The following is an 18,195-nucleotide window of genomic DNA, read 5'->3' as shown; positions in this document are numbered from 1 at the left end:
CCTGTAAGAACCAGCAGTGACTCATGAACTCTGCTAACTATGCCCTCCTTTCCCTTAAAAGGAGCTGCGCGTTATGGGATGGAATGGTACATGGTTTTCCTAGTCACTGTCACATAACCTTGTTAGTGTTGCTTCAGCATGTATATGTGGCAGTGCATGAGGTTCCAGCCTCATTCTGCTGCAATGGACATCACTATGCTTAAATCGCCAAATCAGGACACCATTTTATCGTACTGCACTGGATTAGGTGTTCGTATCAGATGACACTGCAATGCACTATGCTGCAGTGACCCACCTCCCTCTGTTGCATTGGGTTACATGGGTCCTGCAGCATTGCATAACCTCATGTTCCCTTGGGTCGTGCTGTTATTCTAGCATCACTTTGGCTTACGGGGGGTTGCCATGTGTCAGGACAGCTTTGATGTTGCACCCTTTGTGTTGCTGTGGGTCGCACAGCCCTGCAGTTTCACAGCCATTTTGTTGGATTGGGACACAGGGAACTACTAAAAATTTCATAGCTCATGTGTTTTGTAGTGTGACCTTTGTGTTGGGGTAGGATTTTCCTGCTTCCCCTTGTTTGCTTCCCCAGTTGCAGAAGTCACATCCTCCTGGTCAAAAAAGGCTCATTTGTTTGCCTTCCAGCAATAGGAAGTTACAGGGTATCAGGTTGCCCGGGCATTGCTTCAGACACACTGCACCAGGGTTATGCCATGTCACATGGGAGTACACCAGTGTTTCCGGGAGGCATTCACACCTTATCACGTTACATCACCTCTTTCAGTACAGCAGGGGCTGCTGGGAGGAGGTAGTGGCAGAAACATGCATCTGAAAGCGGGACAGGCGAGATACCCACAGTGCTTGTTTCACGTACCACATGCTGAGTAATGACATGAGAGGGCACCATGTTTCTAAAACTAAATTAAATCTTTATTAAGAGAACGGTTCACAGGGGTGCGGCAGTGGCAGCTAGCATTCCAGCCACGTGCACACAGACTGACTTCCCAGCGCCTCCTCCAAACTCTTCCCTCCTGCAACCTGTGCTCCTCCCTCCAGCTCCATGTAGGTTGTTACAGTGTTGGCTGTGTGGAGAGCCAGGTATGGGGAGCGTATAGATACCACACGGCAGTCTTCACTATATATTCCAGCTCCATGAACAGGCCACATCCCTCATCCTCTGCCCTTTACACCCCCTTGTGAGTGAATCCTTCCTTTCCATCCACACTGAGGACTGGTTATGGAAGCAGAGCACACATTAGGAAACAGGGCCATTTACAGAGTAAAGCTGCCAGCAGCGTAGAAGATTTTATCTCCCGGGCCTTAAGGCTTCATCACAAGGAAGATGGCAGTAGCCTTAGCCCAAGCCTCACAAATGCTCCACCCGCTGCATTAGTGCCATTACTGCAGAGCTGCTGTTCTGAGACTAAAGAAAACGGGGCTTTGCCATCCCTTTCCCCACTGCTGTAATGGCTGGCCAAGGTACTGCAGAACCTTAGTCAGGGAATCAACATTCAGGCTTCTTTTCCCAGGAGGAGGTGGTGGGAGAATCCACTTGACGGGGATTCCTGGAAGGGGTGAGAGAGGAAAAGGACAATTACTTAGATGCCAGCGATAGGATATAAATGGGATCGTTGCAGGAGGGCGCTGCTCGCTCAGGAGCGATGAGCTGAGCTTGTCTATAAGGCTCGGACGGGCATGTACTATACAATTCGTTCCCTGAGACTGGGAAGAGCATGGGCATTGGGGGACATTGGTCCCTTCCCCATTTGACGAGCAGTCTAAATACCTGGCTAGATCAGGTTAGATTATCTAGGTCCCTTCTTTCAGCGTTTCTCTGATGTTAATCTCAGTATTGAGGCTTTTGGTCAGAAGCTGTTCAAAATGCTCCTTAGATTTTTAAAGGGAGCCAATGAAACATCCACCCGAGGTGGTGTCCCTGCCCCTTTACTAAGGAGACTGACCCAGACCAGGGTACTCAGAGGGAGAAAGGCAATTGTCAGCCCCTTTCTTGGAGATCACAGCAGTGAGGGGTGCTGGGGGAGGGGATTTCCTCCAAATAATGAACCATAATAATCCATTAACTAAAGCAGCAGCCCTTGCCTTTTCAGCAGAGCATCTGGCAACGTGCTAGCTCTGTACCTTCCACTCCATCTTGTTGCTGCAAGCACCCCTCCTCCACTCTGCTGCAAGAGGGGCGCTCCCAGAAATCAAGGGAGCATGGGGATGTGCACCAGGAGATACAAGGAAAGCAAGAATGCTGCAGTATATATGGGGTGGGGGGTAGAAGCAGAGGCAGAGACCGTGCCCTGCTGCTGAAAACGAAGGAGTCAAGCTGGTTGAGGAGAGGAAGGGTGGCCTTGCCCAGGCGGCTTGGGAACAGTGTTGAATTGGTAATGAAAGAGGGGCCGGGGCTCAGGCCATTATTTTGTTACATTCCCCATAACTGATGTGCCAGGCCCGGAGGTGCCGGGGCTAAGCCCTGCCTGGGTGTCAGGGGTTCTGTTTCTCCCTCTAGGAGGGAGTAAGGCTCAGTGGTGAGAGCCAAGCCCCCCCCCCCCCGTCCCCACCTGCCATGGGGGTGGGGGGCGATGGGAGGCTTCGGGCACAGGTGGCAGGTGCCTGGGAAGGGCAGAGCTCTCGTGCACCCAGCCGGGAAAGCACCCGGGCGGAGAGGCGGAGGCTGCAAGGGAGGGGCGACCCCCCCGGGGCGAGCCCAGCCCAGCCCCGCCCGCCCGCGCGCGCGGCAGCCGGGCTCTGCCCTCGGTGACGTTGCTCCTGTTCCCGGGATCTCTCTGCCCCCCCCCCCCCCCCCCCCCCGCCCGCAGCTCGGAGCCAGCCCCCAGCGGCAGCGCGGGGAAGGACTCCCGCCCCCCGCCCCCCCTTTGCTCCAGCCGCCGCAGCTGCCTCCTCTCGCCCGGGAGCCGGGCGGCCACTCTCGCGCCGCCGCCGGAGGATGTGGCTGGGGCCGCGGTGCTTCAACTGAGCCCAGTCGGGAGCGGGACCCCCCCGGCGCCGGTGCAGCTTCGCCGCTTCCCCTGCCGGGCCGGGGCTGCCGGGCCAGCGGCGACCCTGTCTGCCGGCTGCGAGCGAGCAGGAGCGGGCGGAGGGCCAGGGGCCGCGGACCCGCCCGGCCAGACCATGTCGGAGGTGCTGCCCTACGGCGAGGACAAGCTGGGGCACTTCGGGGACGGCGGGGAGGTGGGGCAGATCTCCTTCACCTGCCGCCTGCAGGACACCAGCAACTTCTTCGCGGGGGGGCAGAACAAGAGGCCCCCCAAGCTGGGGCAGATCGGCAGGAGCAAGAGAGGTAAGGACCGGGCTCGCCCCCTTTCCGAAAGCCTTACAGCCCCCGGCTGGGGGGGGGGGGGTCTCCCCCGAGCCCGCCCCGCTCCCTTCTCCGCAGCTATTCGGAATCGGAGTCACCCCGCTTCGCTCCCTTCTCCGCAGCTGTTCGGAATCGGAGTCACCCCGCTTCGCTCCCTTCTCCGCAGCTGTTCGGAATCGGAGTCACTTCGCCCCGAGCTCCCCCCCCCCCTTGGCCGCCAGATTTCACACCTGCTTGGCCAGGAGCCCCCTCCTCCCCATAGGCGCGTTGCCAAGCACAGACGCCCCGAGATGGGGCTCCGGGAGCGGGGATTGGGATCCGGAGCCGGGCGGCGGCTGGAGGAGAACAAGGCTGCGGGATTAGCAAGGGCTTGTCACCCGCGCGGAATGGGTTGACGTGCTGAGTAAGGGGTCGGGATCTCCAGTCTGCTGGGGGAATCCCAGGGCAGCGTGGACCGGGCACTGGTGCAGCTCCATTTGCCACCGTGTGCCTGCTCTGTGCACGGGGGTGATCAATAGGGTGTGTCGGGGGTGGGGGAATAAAATGTAGCATGGGATCTGCTCGCTTAGCAGTGTAAACCGATGGGTCTTTTTTACCCCACAGTTCAGGTGAGCAGATCCCCCACTCCTCTTTGCCATTCACAGCACACCCAACACCTCCCCAGCGGCATTTTCACTTCTTTAGAGAAGTGACCACATCCCTGTAGTTAAAACATTCTGTGTACTGGAGCGGGGGAAGGGGGGGGGGCATGTAGTTCTCTGACTAGTTTAAATGTATCAAATCCAAGTCTGAGTCTTGTGCGCAGAATTCCTTCTTGCAAGTCAAAATGCTGTTGGGGAGGTGTTGAGTCTGCATTGAGTGGGAAAACTGCGGTAGATCCTGTAGGTACCCATGGGGGAGAGGGAAGGTCATCTGGCAGTTAAAAAGATGTTTTCTTCTCTCTTTTTCTCCACATTGCATGTTTATGATAAAAACCCTAAAGAGTCCTAACCCCATGTCCCTATTAGAGACAAAGAAATTCCAAGTGATCTCAATAGTCACAACATGGCTAATCTGGAAGTGTCTCTTGACATCTAGAGAGCTCAGAGATCCTGCAACTCATTTCAGAGGGGAATAGGTTCCATTCAGCTAGGACTTATCCCAGTTGATTTAAAAAAATACACCATCAGTTGTTTTAGACAACCTAACCCTAGCGGCCAAGTGTTTGGTGACCTTGAAAACACTGGATTAAGTGTGTAACATTATCCAGTGCATTTAATTCTTTGCAATGGTATCACTTCTTCTCTTTAATTAGCAGCAAAATGCTGAATGGACACACTTCTTTCTCTATGAAACTCATGTTTCCCTGACTTTTATGCAATTTAAACAAAATCATTTGCAATAACCATATGTGTGTGTGTATTGGAATTCAGTGTTGCCTTGGACCTTAGGTAGAGAGACTCTGTTGAACCATACGTGTTTCAGGGGGGCAGATTGCAATACCAGGGGAATTCATGCAACAGCAAGGGGAGGGGGACGGGACAAGGGAAGCTACAATGTATTCATCATTTTGTTTTTCTGCTTTACAGTTGTCATTGAAGATGATAGAATTGATGATGTGCTGAAAAATCTTTCAGAAAAGGCACCTCCCGGTGTTTAATTCCCTCCCAGAGACACTGAGTAAAGGGGAAAAATAATTTACAATGTAATACATTATTGGCAAAAAACAAACAAAAAAAGCACTCTGAAATCCTTCATTACTAGCCTGTGATCCGCAATGCACATCAGCAGATTGTATCTTAACATCAGGCTTGGAGACAGAAGAGGTGCGAAAAGGAAGAAGGTTTAAGTAATGTGCAAAACAAAACAAAAATCCACCAAAACAAAAACCCAACCCTAAACCCAGCCCACAAACCGTAATAAATCAAAGTGTATGAGTTACAGCTATATTGTTTAAATTACTAGTCATTTCTTTTTTCTATATGATGAATATTGCACAATTCTAGATCTGGGGTTTAAAGTTCTTCGAACAATGCAGCAAAACACAGTGTTTTCGGACCGTGGTACCTTTTGCTGGTCATGCTTGTTCCAAAAGAGCACCTTGTTTACATTATTTAATCTTGCAAAAATGATTCCGTGCACTTGGATGTAACATGCTATCAGTTTCATTGGGTTTTTTTATGTTGATGTCCTTGGATGTTTAAAAAAAATGATATATAAATTATATATATATATATTTCATTTTAGTCACATTTTAACGTATCGATGGAATGTGTGGAAAAAAAACTTTTATAAGGAATGAACTATAGGAATAATTGTTTTATTTTTTAAAGCTTGTATTACTTTGTTGCTGTGAGCAACTGCTCAAGTTAGCGCAAATGGACAAATTTTATATGTAAAACAGAAAAAAATGCTCAGCTTTTTCTAACTACCATGCAGTCTGTAGTGTGGGCAATCTCTGTTTTTTTTCCTATATTGTGGCAGTTTATTCTCTTTAATAGACTGTGTTTAAAAAAAAAAAAAAAAACGGAACAAAAAAAAATCCAATGTAATCACAAGAGTGCCAAATATCTTGAGATGCCAAATGGCAGTCGGTTTTCCTTTCTTATTTAGTGCTCTTTGAGTTTATGTAAAGTAGCACTTTTGGTGTCCTTTCTGTTCTTTATAGGGCTCTCTACTGGATTTTATTGATATCTAGACATCTATATATATATATAAAAAAATATCTTCTGAGTTTTCTTTTACTTTTTTTTTGCATGATATGTGCAAAAAAAAAAAAAAAGCCTCTTGTGTGAGGGACTATTTTACTGGTTTTGTTTGCAACTTTGAAAGACAGACCTCAAGAAGGATTTTATTTTTTTTTTCTTTTCTTAAATATTGTGTATGTTGCACTTTTATCCACGACATAGGGCTATTTCTGCAATGTACAATAAAAAACAAAACAGTCCATTCCTGTGTCTGATCAGTATCTCTTGTCTTGTTTTTGTGCCTGCAGCATGCAGGGAGATCTGTTTCAGGCAGAACGCTAAGGCTGCATATGTCTGCCTCAGAGTGAGGTGTTAGGTGGTCACTGGGGGAATGTCAAGGAAAGAAGAAAATAATGACATGTCAAGCTGGCCCATGCTGGAAGTACTTTCTGTTCATACTGAGGCTACTAGGGAATTGGGCATATGGAGGAGTTGTGATTATTGCTCCCCAGGGGAAAGTTAAATGGAGCCCGGTGGGTTGGGTGTGTTGGTTTGCTAGTCGTCATTGATTTTCACACACACACACACGCACACACACACACCCCACCTCCATCTTTATGCCAGTCTGTCCTTGGATGGCATTACACAACAGCAAACCCACCAGCCATTCCTGCCTGCTTAGAACTGCCTGCCTGATGTATTGAAAAACAAACAAGCAAAAACTCACTACTGGCAAGGAGAAGGATTTACTTGAAAGACAAAAAAAAAAAAAAAAACCCTCAGAATCCTTGTGCTTTCTCCCTCTGGCCCCTTCACTGCCGAATAAACCTGACCATGCTTTAATGTGCTGTCCCTAGCTTCCAACAGTTGCCAAGTGGGTCGAACAATAACGTGCCTGCTGCTGGAGCCTCTGATATTGAAGGTGAAGGAGAAAGGGCTGGGGGATGGAGGAAGAGTGTGTTTGCCTGGATTATTACTAGAGCTGGGCCAAAGCAGAGCCACTCACCAGCTCCCCTTCCCTGACCTTGGGCCGAGGGGAGGGAGGGAGCTCAGATTAAAAGGCACCTGGATCCAAACGGTTCCTGTTTTTGGTTTTGCAAAACCAGCACAACCTCTCTTCCCAGCTTTGCCAGCAAGAGGCTTTCCTGGATTCTTACCAGAACTCACAATCCAATGCTTCAGTGAGCATTGCTGGGGCTGTTGGTAAGACTCTTGAGATCTGGTGTCATAACATTGAACGGAGCAATATGAGGGCTGGGAGTGGCTGAGACAGATGTAACAGCCAGGGCAAAAGGGCCAAGGAGGGTAACTCAGCAGTGCTAGTCACTGAACAATGGCAATTGATACTAAGAAGCATAATTCTAGAATAATAACAATAGCCCTACAAAGGTGCATGGATCTGACTCTCGCATGTGAATTGAGTTGTTATTTGCAATGGTTCCTGATAGGTTTGTACACCACCTAATGCAGTGGGGCCCCACTCTGGTTGGCTACTAGATCCTACCACTATATAAATAATAAAACATGAAGATGCCTACAAATGGGTCATTATTATAGTGGCTTGTGCCGCAGGGTGAGATCAATGGAGGAAAAGCACTTTGTGCCAGCTACGTTGTGTTGTTAATAGGAATTCTTATTTACTGAGGTTGGGGGGGTTGTGTGTATGTGTAATGCCATGTTTGAGATCCCTCCTTTCACCAAAGAACTGCCCCAGCTAGGAAGCGAAATTTACAGAGGGTGGTGTTAAGAAGATCGTAATTTCAACAAGAAGAGCTAAGAGGGGCATCTCTCAATCTGCGAGCGCCTGACTGTGGGATGCAACAGGTGAGCGAGGCCCCAAATGAGGGGGACACAAAATAATTCATGCAAAAAACTTTCTATGCCATGGGATTCATCAGTTCAGTGTAATAAACTTTTTCTATAGCCTGAGCTTTGTGATTAAAAAACAAAAAAAACCCAATGTAAATAACTTTCAAGACAAAAAGTGTCTGATCTGTGCAGCTGTAGGTACCTTTAGACTTAAGACGAGTGGCCTCCTTCAAAACAGGGACATTTGAGAGGTAGGGGCAGGGTGGGAACAAAGGGGGAAAAAATATTATCCTGCCTCCAAAACTACTGATCACTGCAAAGTGTCTCTTTTTATATATTTGAAAAATATATTTTCTTAATTCTATTTATTCCCTCTCCCCTTTTCTTTCTTTCTTTTCTCTCTCTCTCTCTCTCTCTCTAACAATTGTGTGAGTGGTTTCTGTTGTGTAGCCTTTTTTCATTGTGGACAATACACTGTGAGAGGATTATGCAGAGGGGATGGCTGTGGAACGCGAACAAAGAGCTCCTATTCTCAAGCTGAGTAGGTTTGTCAATTGGTGGTTGAAAGGCTCTGATGGTGGTTTTTCAGGAGATGGCATTAAAATATTACTATAATAGCACAAAAGCAATTGTGTCAGTGGTGAGGAGGCAGTGTCAGGTAGTTTTGTGGACACTTCCGTGTCACAGGCATCTTTAAATGGAAAATGTGAATGTAAACATCTGTAAAGGATGCACTTTGGAATCTGGAAGCATGTTAATTGGCAGGAAATTATGCCAAGTGTAGAACATATTGTGAAAATATGTCTGAGCAACAGTAAATATAGAAAGGGAGGATATTAAGCTCTAAAGATGATGAGAGAATCTATAATCCCTCTCATTGATTGAGCATCAAGGGCTGCATTATTCAAACACAATTAATTGAATACTTGCAATAAATGTAAATCTTGGTGGATTCTGGCTGACAGCTTAAGACACCCCTCACCCCCAGCCTTGCTTCTAAGGGGAATTCTTTACAAACTCTTGTAAATTATTGATTTAAAAAAAAAGAGAGAGAGAGAGAAATGAAAGAAGCAGCTGCAGACAGAATGAAGAGAGAGAGAGAGAGGGAGAAAATGACTTCCTGGCACACTCACCACAAGTCAGGCACAATCAGACCTAAGAATAATAGAGCCCAATCCCGCTCCCACTGAAAGATGTGAACTGTAGACCCAATTCTGTAATGAGTTCTGTGCAGGTGGACCTCTGTGCCCAGGTGAAGCCCATTACAGGATCAGGCTATCCATCACATTTGCCTTTCATCTGAGGATCTCAAAGTATTTGGCAAACATGAAGGGCCCAATCCTGCAAATTCTCATTCACACTAGCAATACGCACTGATGCGAGCAATTCCATTGATTTTAATAGGACAACAAGCATAAGTAAAGCTTATTCACACAAATAAGGATGTGCAGGATTGGGCCCTAGCTTAAGCCTCACAACGGTCTTGTGAGTTAGGTCAGACATATATAAAATAACATGTCATCCAGCACTGAAATGCAGCCATTTCTGGGGTGCAGCACAGCTGTTGTGGAATAGCTCAGACTAACAATGCACAGTTGTTCCTGGGAAGTTAAATTAATTATTAGTCTATAAATATAATTATTAGTCACAAATATTTCTCTTAGATCAGGGACCCTAAAGCGTAGCTCTTGGGTCAAACACTTGTGGGGTCCTGCAGCTGCCCTTTCCCTTTACATACATGAAAACAAAACCAGTCACCTGCAGTTTGTGTATAGCAGCCGCTGAACTAAAACACTGAGTAGTTTCTATTCACCTGCCAGCAATGATATAAATATTATGGTGGCATGTGGATTTTTTTTTAAGTTAAATGTATGTAAATTTACATGCAAATGAGGTGATGCCCAAGGGCTGCTGGCTAATTGCCAACACATCCCTCGGTGTTGCAAAGTTTGGATGCTTCTGCCTTATGCTTATGACCATAAAAATTAATCACACCTTGAGAAGTGTATTTCACACACCACAAAAGAACCACCTCCATTGGCACAGCTCACAGCGTTAAAAATAATAGTTATTATTGCTACTACTGATTAGTTGTAAAGAGCTCAACACCGGTGCTTGGCATTTTGCAAACAGCAGTTGCTTTGTGCAGGGAAATTGAGTATTGACCGTGCTTGGGGAAACCAAGAATCTTAGAAACATTCTTTGGAAGAGAGAACTGAGATTTGTAAAATAAACGCAAGCCCTGAAATCTGTGCAAACCCCAAGCCAGCTGAGAAGAATGCAGTGTCCATGGTAGCCTAGGTTCTGTAAAAGGCACGATGGATGCTTTCAAAAAAATATTTTAATAAAAGCAACTTCCTGCTGAGTGGAGCTGTCATCTCAGACTGGAGACTGTACAGTCCCTTCTCCCCTCACCCTTGGAACAGCTGCTCTGGTTTATAAAACCTGCCTGTTTGGGAAGGAAAAAAAAAAAAAAGAACATTGTAAAAACTATCCCAAAGCCTGCTGTGTGGAATAAGGCAATGTTAATGACAGCACGTCCTAGCACAGGGGGACTTGCACCTGGCTGCAGAGTTTCTGTGGTAAAAGCGAGTGAAATCTCTCATCTGCAGTTCTGAGATAGCTGCTATCAAATGGTGCAATTGCAGGCAAACGTAGGGTCTGAGCCTGCACCCAGGGCAACCGATGGCAAAACCTGTTTGGCCACTTGCAGAGGTGCTGTGGAAGGGGTTGTAAAGTTATGCTTCAGGCAGTGGGTATGAGAGAGTCTAATGTGGCCAAATTCATCCCTGGTGCAACTTCAGTCTTCTTTTGAGTTAGCCAGGGACGAATGTAGCCTGTGGAGTCTAAGGGACCCATTGGGGCTGCCCCTTCTTTATTCAGGGTTGGGCTCAGGGATACGAATACCTACCTCTCATATGGCACTTTTCAACAGTAGATCTCAAAGCGCTTCAGGACAGGATCTATAATATATGTATCCTCACAACACACCTGTGAGCTGGCCTGGATTAACCAAGGTGCATTCAGTGCATTTGCCCAGGGCCCCCATCTCAGGGAGGCGAGGGGGGAGAGGCCGACCACCAGAAAAAAAGAAAAACAGTGGCGCTGTGACCCAGCATGCCAGACTACAAGCTTATGCCCAAATAAATCGGTTAGTCTTTAAGGTGCCACCGGTCTCCCTGTTGTTTTTTTCAGGCTACACCACCACTCAAATTTGGCCGGCCTGCCCCTCTGTCATGAACGAGGGGTGACCAGGCCAAACCTGAGTGGCACTGTGACTCCACGTGCCAGGTCACAGCCTCACGAGTCCAGTGTGTGGGGGGGCAGTTTCCATAGAGCACAAGGCCCCAGAATTCTTTAATGAGGCAGGGCAGTGCTATTATCTCATGGTAAAGACGGGGAACTGAGGCACAAAGAAGCTTGTGCCTCACACAGGAGGACTATGGTAGGTCAGGGAACTTAATCTAGGACTCCCAAGCACTAGTCTCGTGCCCTAATCACAGAACCATCCTTTCTCCACTGGCCAGCTGCCCTCACTTGTGTCTTAGCTGCAAGGAGCTACTGTGCCACCTGAGAATAGCTGAGGTATAGGATTGTCCTCGGGGATGCCTCCTCGGTCCTCTGACATGCCCCCTCTGGCATGTCCCCTAAAATGCCAGCTTTATGTCGGCCAGGGAGGCCTCCTATGCCAGAGGTATTCAATGGGGAGGCAATATGGCTGCTTTGCAGTCCCTTAGTACCAGTCTAATCTCAGGGTAGGGGTACTTTCCCTCCACCTGGAACTCAGTTTGACCTCTGGTCAGTGGAGAAACTAGAGGAAGTCAAATGGAGTCACCCACAAGGAACTGAGGGTGGTATTAGGCCCTGAGGAGGTGTGAAGGAGGTATAAATTATACCAGACTCTCTAGACCCCTGCCCCTCAACACTTGGTTTCAGAATGAAAACTGGGAGGTGCTATGCCCCAGAAAGATCCAAGGGGGTGGTGGACATGTCTCTGAGTGGGAAGGAAAGGAATAGTTATAACAAGATCTAGGACAGAAGAGCAATCGCAGACAGATTTCATGGGCTGTCTGGCAGATGTGTGAGGAGTACTTTGGCCACAGGTGCAGGAAGTCGCCACGGTGATTTTGGGAGGGTCACACATGGAGGAAGTCACCACGGTGATTTTGGAGGGGTCACTGGTGCAGGAAGTTGCTGAGGTGATTTGGAGCGGGTAACGTGGGAAGGAAGTGTTCAGTGCAGGCCTACAGGGCAAAGCTGAGCGCTAAATACCAATGAAAGGTGAGGGTGGGTGCAAGGGCTGCTGGGAGTCAGAGAGAGAATGGAGTCATAGCAGGTTGTCAGGGAGCATCTCAGTGGATGGGGATGTAGCTGTAGGAAGTTGGGAAGAGGCAGTCACAGAACATTGCCAGTGAGTCTTAGGGAGCGTAAGGACAAGAACATGCCTATAAGCAACAGGTGTGGAAGTTGCCACTTAGAAGTAGAGGGGGACATGTAGGTGCCACTTGCTACCAATGGGCTACCAGCAGAGCTTAGATATTGTAGTAAGGGGGTACTACAGAAACAGCCGAGAGGGGCTGACTCACTGACTGGAGGGCACACAGGCAGCAGGCTGTTAAAAAGAATTAGGAGGAGAAGCGTTTATAAATGTCCTTTAACAATTTAAAAAAAGAAAACCAGGGAGGAATAAACTGCTGCAAATAGCTGTAGGTGGAAAAGCAGGTAAGGGGACTACCTGGAAAAGGTGTGAATGTCAAACCAACAGGTCATGGCGACTTGCTGGGCGGAGTGAGTGGGGAAGGAACTACCGAGCTTGCTGTGCTGGTCCTGCTGAGTATTTCTGGGGAAGGACGGAGAATGGAGGAGAAAGGAGAGGACTGAAGAAAAGCAAATGTGCCACTGACTGTCTAGAAAGGAGAGAAGATGCGATCTTGCCAGTTAGCCTCTGGTAAGCCTAACTTCCTTCCCTAGTAAAATAATGGAGCAAATATTAAGACTATTTAATTAAAAGCCTAAATGTCCAGAGGGAGACTGATAACTGTGAGCAATAAGCAGTAGAGGAAAGAGCGTATTAATCAGCTTTGCTGAGGTTCCTGCACTGGGAGGGCTTGCAAACATTGAGGCCAGAGAGAAATAATACCAAGGGGCCCAGAGGCCTTAGAGATATGGGAAGGAAACAACAAATGTATCTTGGGCTAGAGGGAATGGGGGGAATGCAAGCTACTACATTTGTGGTGTGGTGGCGGGGGGGGGGGGGACCCTCTGAAAAACTGACATCTTGGGAAGGAGAATCCTGGGAAGCAGTGTGCTGGAAGAGCCTGGAGTCCGTCGGAGGTGGGCGCAGGCAAAGGAACCTGTGTGAATGGGAGTTTCCGGATGGGCCAGTGACCGGGGTGAGGAGGAATGTGGTCAGCTGGAGTCTCTGGGAGGCACAGGAGACTCGGAAGGCAGTGCCTCTTTAGGGGTGTGGAGGGGTATAGGAGAAGTGGTCAGCAGCAGTCTCTCCTTAGTGGGGTGTATGGGGAACGTGGTGGACTGAGTCTCTGGAGGGAGCGTCATATGCAGGAGTGTTTCTACAAGGAGGGGTGTGTGCAGTGCCTGGGGGAACCCCCATGGGGGTGGGGAAGGCAGTGCAGGTTTGCGGAGAGATGTGGTCCGTGGAATTATCTGTATGGGGCACACATCAGGGGGACGTGGCTGGCGGAAATGTCATGGGGTGGTTGGACCCAATAAATGAAGTAGGTCCAGCTCCCCTGTAGTAGCCCAGGTGTTCCCATTTGCTCTCTTAAGAGGGCAGGGCAGCACCTGGGAACCAGAGAGAGATGGATGGAGCCACCTACCTCCCTGGTGATACAGACAGACCGAGCGACCTGGTGAATCAGAACTTCCTGAGTGAGAGTCAGGAGGAGGGGCAGGTGAGAGCTGCCAGAGCCAGGAGGTATTTCTTGGGGGAAGGCTAAAGGCAAGGCCAGCAGCAAGAGGGGTTTGCTGACAGACCTCCTCGAGCCAGGGCTGAAGTGGGGGGGGGGGCAGGAGCAGCAGCAGAGGGAGCTACTTGCTGGCTCGGAGCCGGAAAGCAGAAGCCAAGGGCCAGAGAGGGGAGTAGCATAGGTCAGAGGGGCTACTTGTTGCGGTCTCCTTGCTGGAGAGCTGGGCTCAGGGAACAGTGAGAGGGGTGGGGGACTAAGGGATGCTCCCCTGGTGAGGATCAGCTCCCAGCAGTGAGGATGTGGGGGTGCCCACTGGGAAGAGTGGGTTTGCTCTCCAGTGGGATGGCTGTCCTGGCAGAGGGAAAGAGAGGACTGACCAACGGACCAGGTGTGGCAGAAGGCGCTGGAATGCAGGATGTCTCATCATGGCTGAGGGGAGATGTCACTTGTGCAGGGGTGACAAATGGACTATGTTTTGGGACTTTTTACAGTGTGTTCTTGTAATAAACCAGCCCCAATGAAGGGGCAAGAGCGCATGGTCTGGAGTCCTTGGGTTACCTGAGAGGGGAAACTGAGGAACGTGTGTGTGTGTGTGTGTTATGCTGTGGCCTGCTGCTGTAAGATGCTTCAATCAAGGTTGCCCTCTGACAGGAAGTAGCTCGCTCTCAGGCTAGGGAGTGAAATGGCGGCAGGAAGGAGCATGGGGCATCTCCCTGAAGTCTGGGGAAACAGCAAGCTCCGTCTCCTGCTGGAACTGTTGATATGTCTGATGAAAACCTTTACACTGGCAAAGGGTGCTGCCTTGGGAACCTGCCCTGAGCATTGTCAGGGTTAGGGTTAGAAAACCTGCTGCAGAGACTAGCCAGAGGCCCAGGCTTAATCTCTTGTATGCTCACCAGGGATAAAACTGCAGTCTGGCATGAACTGTACTACAGCACTGGGAGCAGGCTAGGGAGAGCTGCCCCTCCGTTGGTGACACACCCTGCATTTTAGGTGCCCCTCTAACTCCATGCTGCAGAAAGCTGCTGTTGCGTCCTGTCTATTTGCATCAAACTGGCCTCTCAAATACAAAAGCAGGAAACCAAAGCGCTGGAAAATATTGCTCATGCGGTGGCAACAAGCCCTGTGCCATTGCAAGATGGGTGTCTGTCCCACACCCGGGCACTGACAGATTAAGGGGGCTATTGAGAGCTTTAAAGCTAAAGAACACGGGTGGTTTGGGGGGATTACTTCTCTGGGCTATAGAGATGTTCTCTTGCAGGTCAGTGGTGCAAACGTAGGTCAGGCTGTCAGTGACCCAAAGTCGTGGCTGTTTGGTGTCCTGGGCGACACAAGTCCTGAGTGTGAGTTCACTTGCTGCTGGACAGGGCTCCACGTCACCAAACCATGGGTCCTCCAACTGGCAGGATCAGCAGTGCCCTAGAGAATATTTTAATTGGCTAGTGCAGGCCTGGAAGGGCCACCCCCAAGGCACCTTCTTCCCTCAATAGTCTTTTCAGTATTCTTTAGTGGACCATTAGACATGGATGGCCCCACGTTGCAAGTGGTGTGCGCAGGGGTGGGGTGCAGAGGACATTGTTTCTCAGCTGTTCCAGGTGATCAGGGAAGGAGTGCAAAGGATTCAAAGAGAGCCTGCTGCAGGCATGAACAGATCTGGTATGAACCCTGGTGCAGCCCCATTAACTTCGCTGACTCTGAATTTGGCCCGCTAACTCTCTTATTCCGGCTCCTTTCTAGGGGAAAGCACCAGTGTCTTCTGGTGAACAATTTCCACTCCACCCTTAGCATTTCTAGCCCACCTCTCCCACTTGGAAGTGGTGCTTCATAGCAGGTTCTGCTAATCTGGTTTCTTTAAAGCACTCTATTAATATCAACTAATAATCACCATGGTGCTGCTACTGTTACAAGGCAGGTAAATAAGCATCGTTATCCGTGTCTGACAGAGAGCTGAAATGGTTTGCCCACACAACAAGGCAGTTGAAGTGCCAGGAATAGAACTCTGGGTTGCCTGCTGAGCTGCTGAGATGGGGGACTTTGCGGTGTAGAGGAGCTGATGTCCCTGCGTCTGGGGCCTGTTTCCCTGAAGGGGCAGAGACAGAACCAGCATGTTTTAGGGTTTTATCTTCTGTGAAAGACCTTGAAAGTAGCAGCCTTCATTCTAATAATAATAGCCGGGGCTAGTCCCACTCTGTGGCTAAGGAAGGGCGGTCTCATTGTGAGAAGCTGGTTTTGTTGTTGGGGGAGCTTGGTAATCATCTCTCAGGAGCCCTGGCGAAGCAGTCTGTTGGTGATTAACACAGTCTTATTCAAGCCCTCCTCAGTGGAGGTGGCTTCTCATCTGGGTTAAGAAGATTCTTTCTATTCCTCATCTCCTGTAACTCACCTCTCCCTCCTGCAGGATTTCTTAGCGATTCATGCTTTCGGACAGTGCTAAACCTGGGGTTAAACCAAGCTGAGATCAGTATTTCCAGCTACTCGGTTGCCACTGTAAACGGAACAAACTACAGTGCCATCCACCCAGAGATTTTCCACCCAGTTCATCATCCCTGGGGTGAGCAACCCTGAGGTCCATGGAGTTGCCTCCTGCTCATATTCCCTGTCTCTGTATCTGCAAGTGCAGGGAAATGGTGTAACCGGATCTGCCTGGCCTGGTGTCATGTGATATCATGTGCCCCTCATGACCTCTCCTTTCTTGGAATGATATGATGGGAAGGGCATGGCACGTGCCCAAGTTGGGGAGGTCTTAGGGAGCTGGCAAGAAGGTTGGCACTCGGTATTGTGTTTTGATTTCTCATTTCTAATTACCTCCATGACTCCAGGTCTCTTACAATGACAATCTCTTTCATCAGGACTTTGCCCTCTGTGCACTCCAGTCTTTGTGCTCTTGACTCTGCAGTTTGGAGGCACCTGTGCTAATGCAAACAAAAGCATGTGCTTTAGAAAAAGCTGTAGGTGTGTCCCTAGGACACCTCCTAGAGAGGTCAAGTGGATTATTATCTACCTCCCTCAGGCTGCACTCAGTGTCCCCTGTTAATGGAATAAACAGTCTTAGTGTGCATAGATTTAAGGCCAGAAGGGACCATTATGATCATCTAGTCTGACATCCTGCATAACACAAGCCTAAACATTTCACCCAGTAATTCCAGCACCAAGCTCATCTCTTAAGGTTGAGTTACAGCATATTTTTTTAGGGAGGCTCACAGCAGTGCACTCCAGCGCTTCTCGCTGCCTCTGCCCTCAGTGAGTTTGAACCAGGTTTCTGCCACTTCACAGTTCCTAGCAAACCCACAATATGCCATGGTGGGGCATATTGAGCATTGGTCCTTCGCATCTAAGCCCATTATATGGCTAAGGACTGGAACCTGACACTGAATGAGGATATGGGATTGTGTCCCCTAGTGGCTGGTACCAGCAACTGTAGTAGCTTGCTGCTTGTGTGTAAAAAGATTTATCTTCTAATTCAAGAGGTCGAGAGCTGTGTCTTTTTAGAGTGCCTAAGTTCAGTTCCCAGTGATTGCCGGTGTGTCGAGTCACTGTGCATTGCCTTAAACAAAGAGAAGAGGTAAAGGACAGCAAACAATAATAAATTGGTTGCTGTCACTTTAACAACAAAACCAATTCAGTTCCCTGCAGGTTGGACAGAGGAGGAGACAGGACTTTTCCAAAGGGGAGAGAAGTCAGGGAGGTAATGTTAATAGGCCGTTAAGGGTGGGCTTAAGGTGTTTAAGTTGAGTCTTCAAACAAAAACCTGTGTCCAAACCTGCCCAGAGACTGATTTCCATGCCTAGTTTGCATACAACATGTATGAGAAGAACAGTGTGAGGGACAGAGAATGAGTGAAAGGGAGAAAGACTCTGAAAATACAAAGATGAGATTCCGGAGAGAGATTTAAGATTAGTGTGAGAACTGCCAGAGGGCCCCGTCTGAGCAGCTGGGTGCCTCCTACTCAGGGCTGGCTCGAGGCACCAGCTTAACAAGCAGGTGCTTGGGGCGGCCACGGGAGAGGGGCAGCACCTGCGGCAATTCAGGCAAATCACTCCCTCTAGGAGCGAAGGACCTGCCGCTGAACTGCCGCTGCCGATCGCAGCTTTTTTTTTTTTTGCTTGGGGCGGCAGAAATGCTGGAGCCGGCCCTGCTCGTACTTTATAATACACCAAAATATGTTAAAAGGGAATGATTCAGATTACAATACTAAGCACTCAAAAGTTAGGAAGTAACAGAATTAAGCTTCCCCATGCAACCTTAATTCAGCTTGAGGCAAACACCGGGAGCGAATCATTTCAGCTGAAATGGCCCATGTTTGGCAAAGTTATAAGCAACCGAAAACAGGGTCTTAAAATGAAAGCATCAGGCAGCCTTAATAGCAGCACAATCAGGTCCTCCTGTCACAGAACTACTTCTCAATGTTAGTCATGGGCTATGGGGCAGCGGGGAGCAGTGGGCCTTTGTGTAGTATCTTTTGGCTGAG

The 18,195-nt window shown here is 48.9% G+C and overlaps 1 protein-coding gene across 1 annotated transcript; it reads left to right on the top strand.

Annotated features, from left to right (window-relative positions):
• Nucleotides 1-2,851: 2,851 nt before the first annotated feature.
• Nucleotides 2,852-6,248, top strand: CAMK2N1 (calcium/calmodulin dependent protein kinase II inhibitor 1). The gene is made up of 2 exons (XM_054009452.1): nucleotides 2,852-3,304; nucleotides 4,891-6,248. Exons 1-2 carry the CDS (start codon nucleotides 3,136-3,138, stop codon nucleotides 4,959-4,961), a joined length of 240 nt encoding a protein of 79 aa, XP_053865427.1. The 5' UTR covers nucleotides 2,852-3,135; the 3' UTR covers nucleotides 4,962-6,248.
• Nucleotides 6,249-18,195: the final 11,947 nt, after the last annotated feature.

Source organism: Malaclemys terrapin, chromosome 19 (assembly GCF_027887155.1).
Source record: "Malaclemys terrapin pileata isolate rMalTer1 chromosome 19, rMalTer1.hap1, whole genome shotgun sequence".
Taxonomy (NCBI): Eukaryota; Metazoa; Chordata; order Testudines; family Emydidae; genus Malaclemys; species Malaclemys terrapin.
The sequence above is the reverse complement of the archived record's forward strand: the minus strand, read 5'-3'. Positions and strand labels throughout refer to the sequence as shown.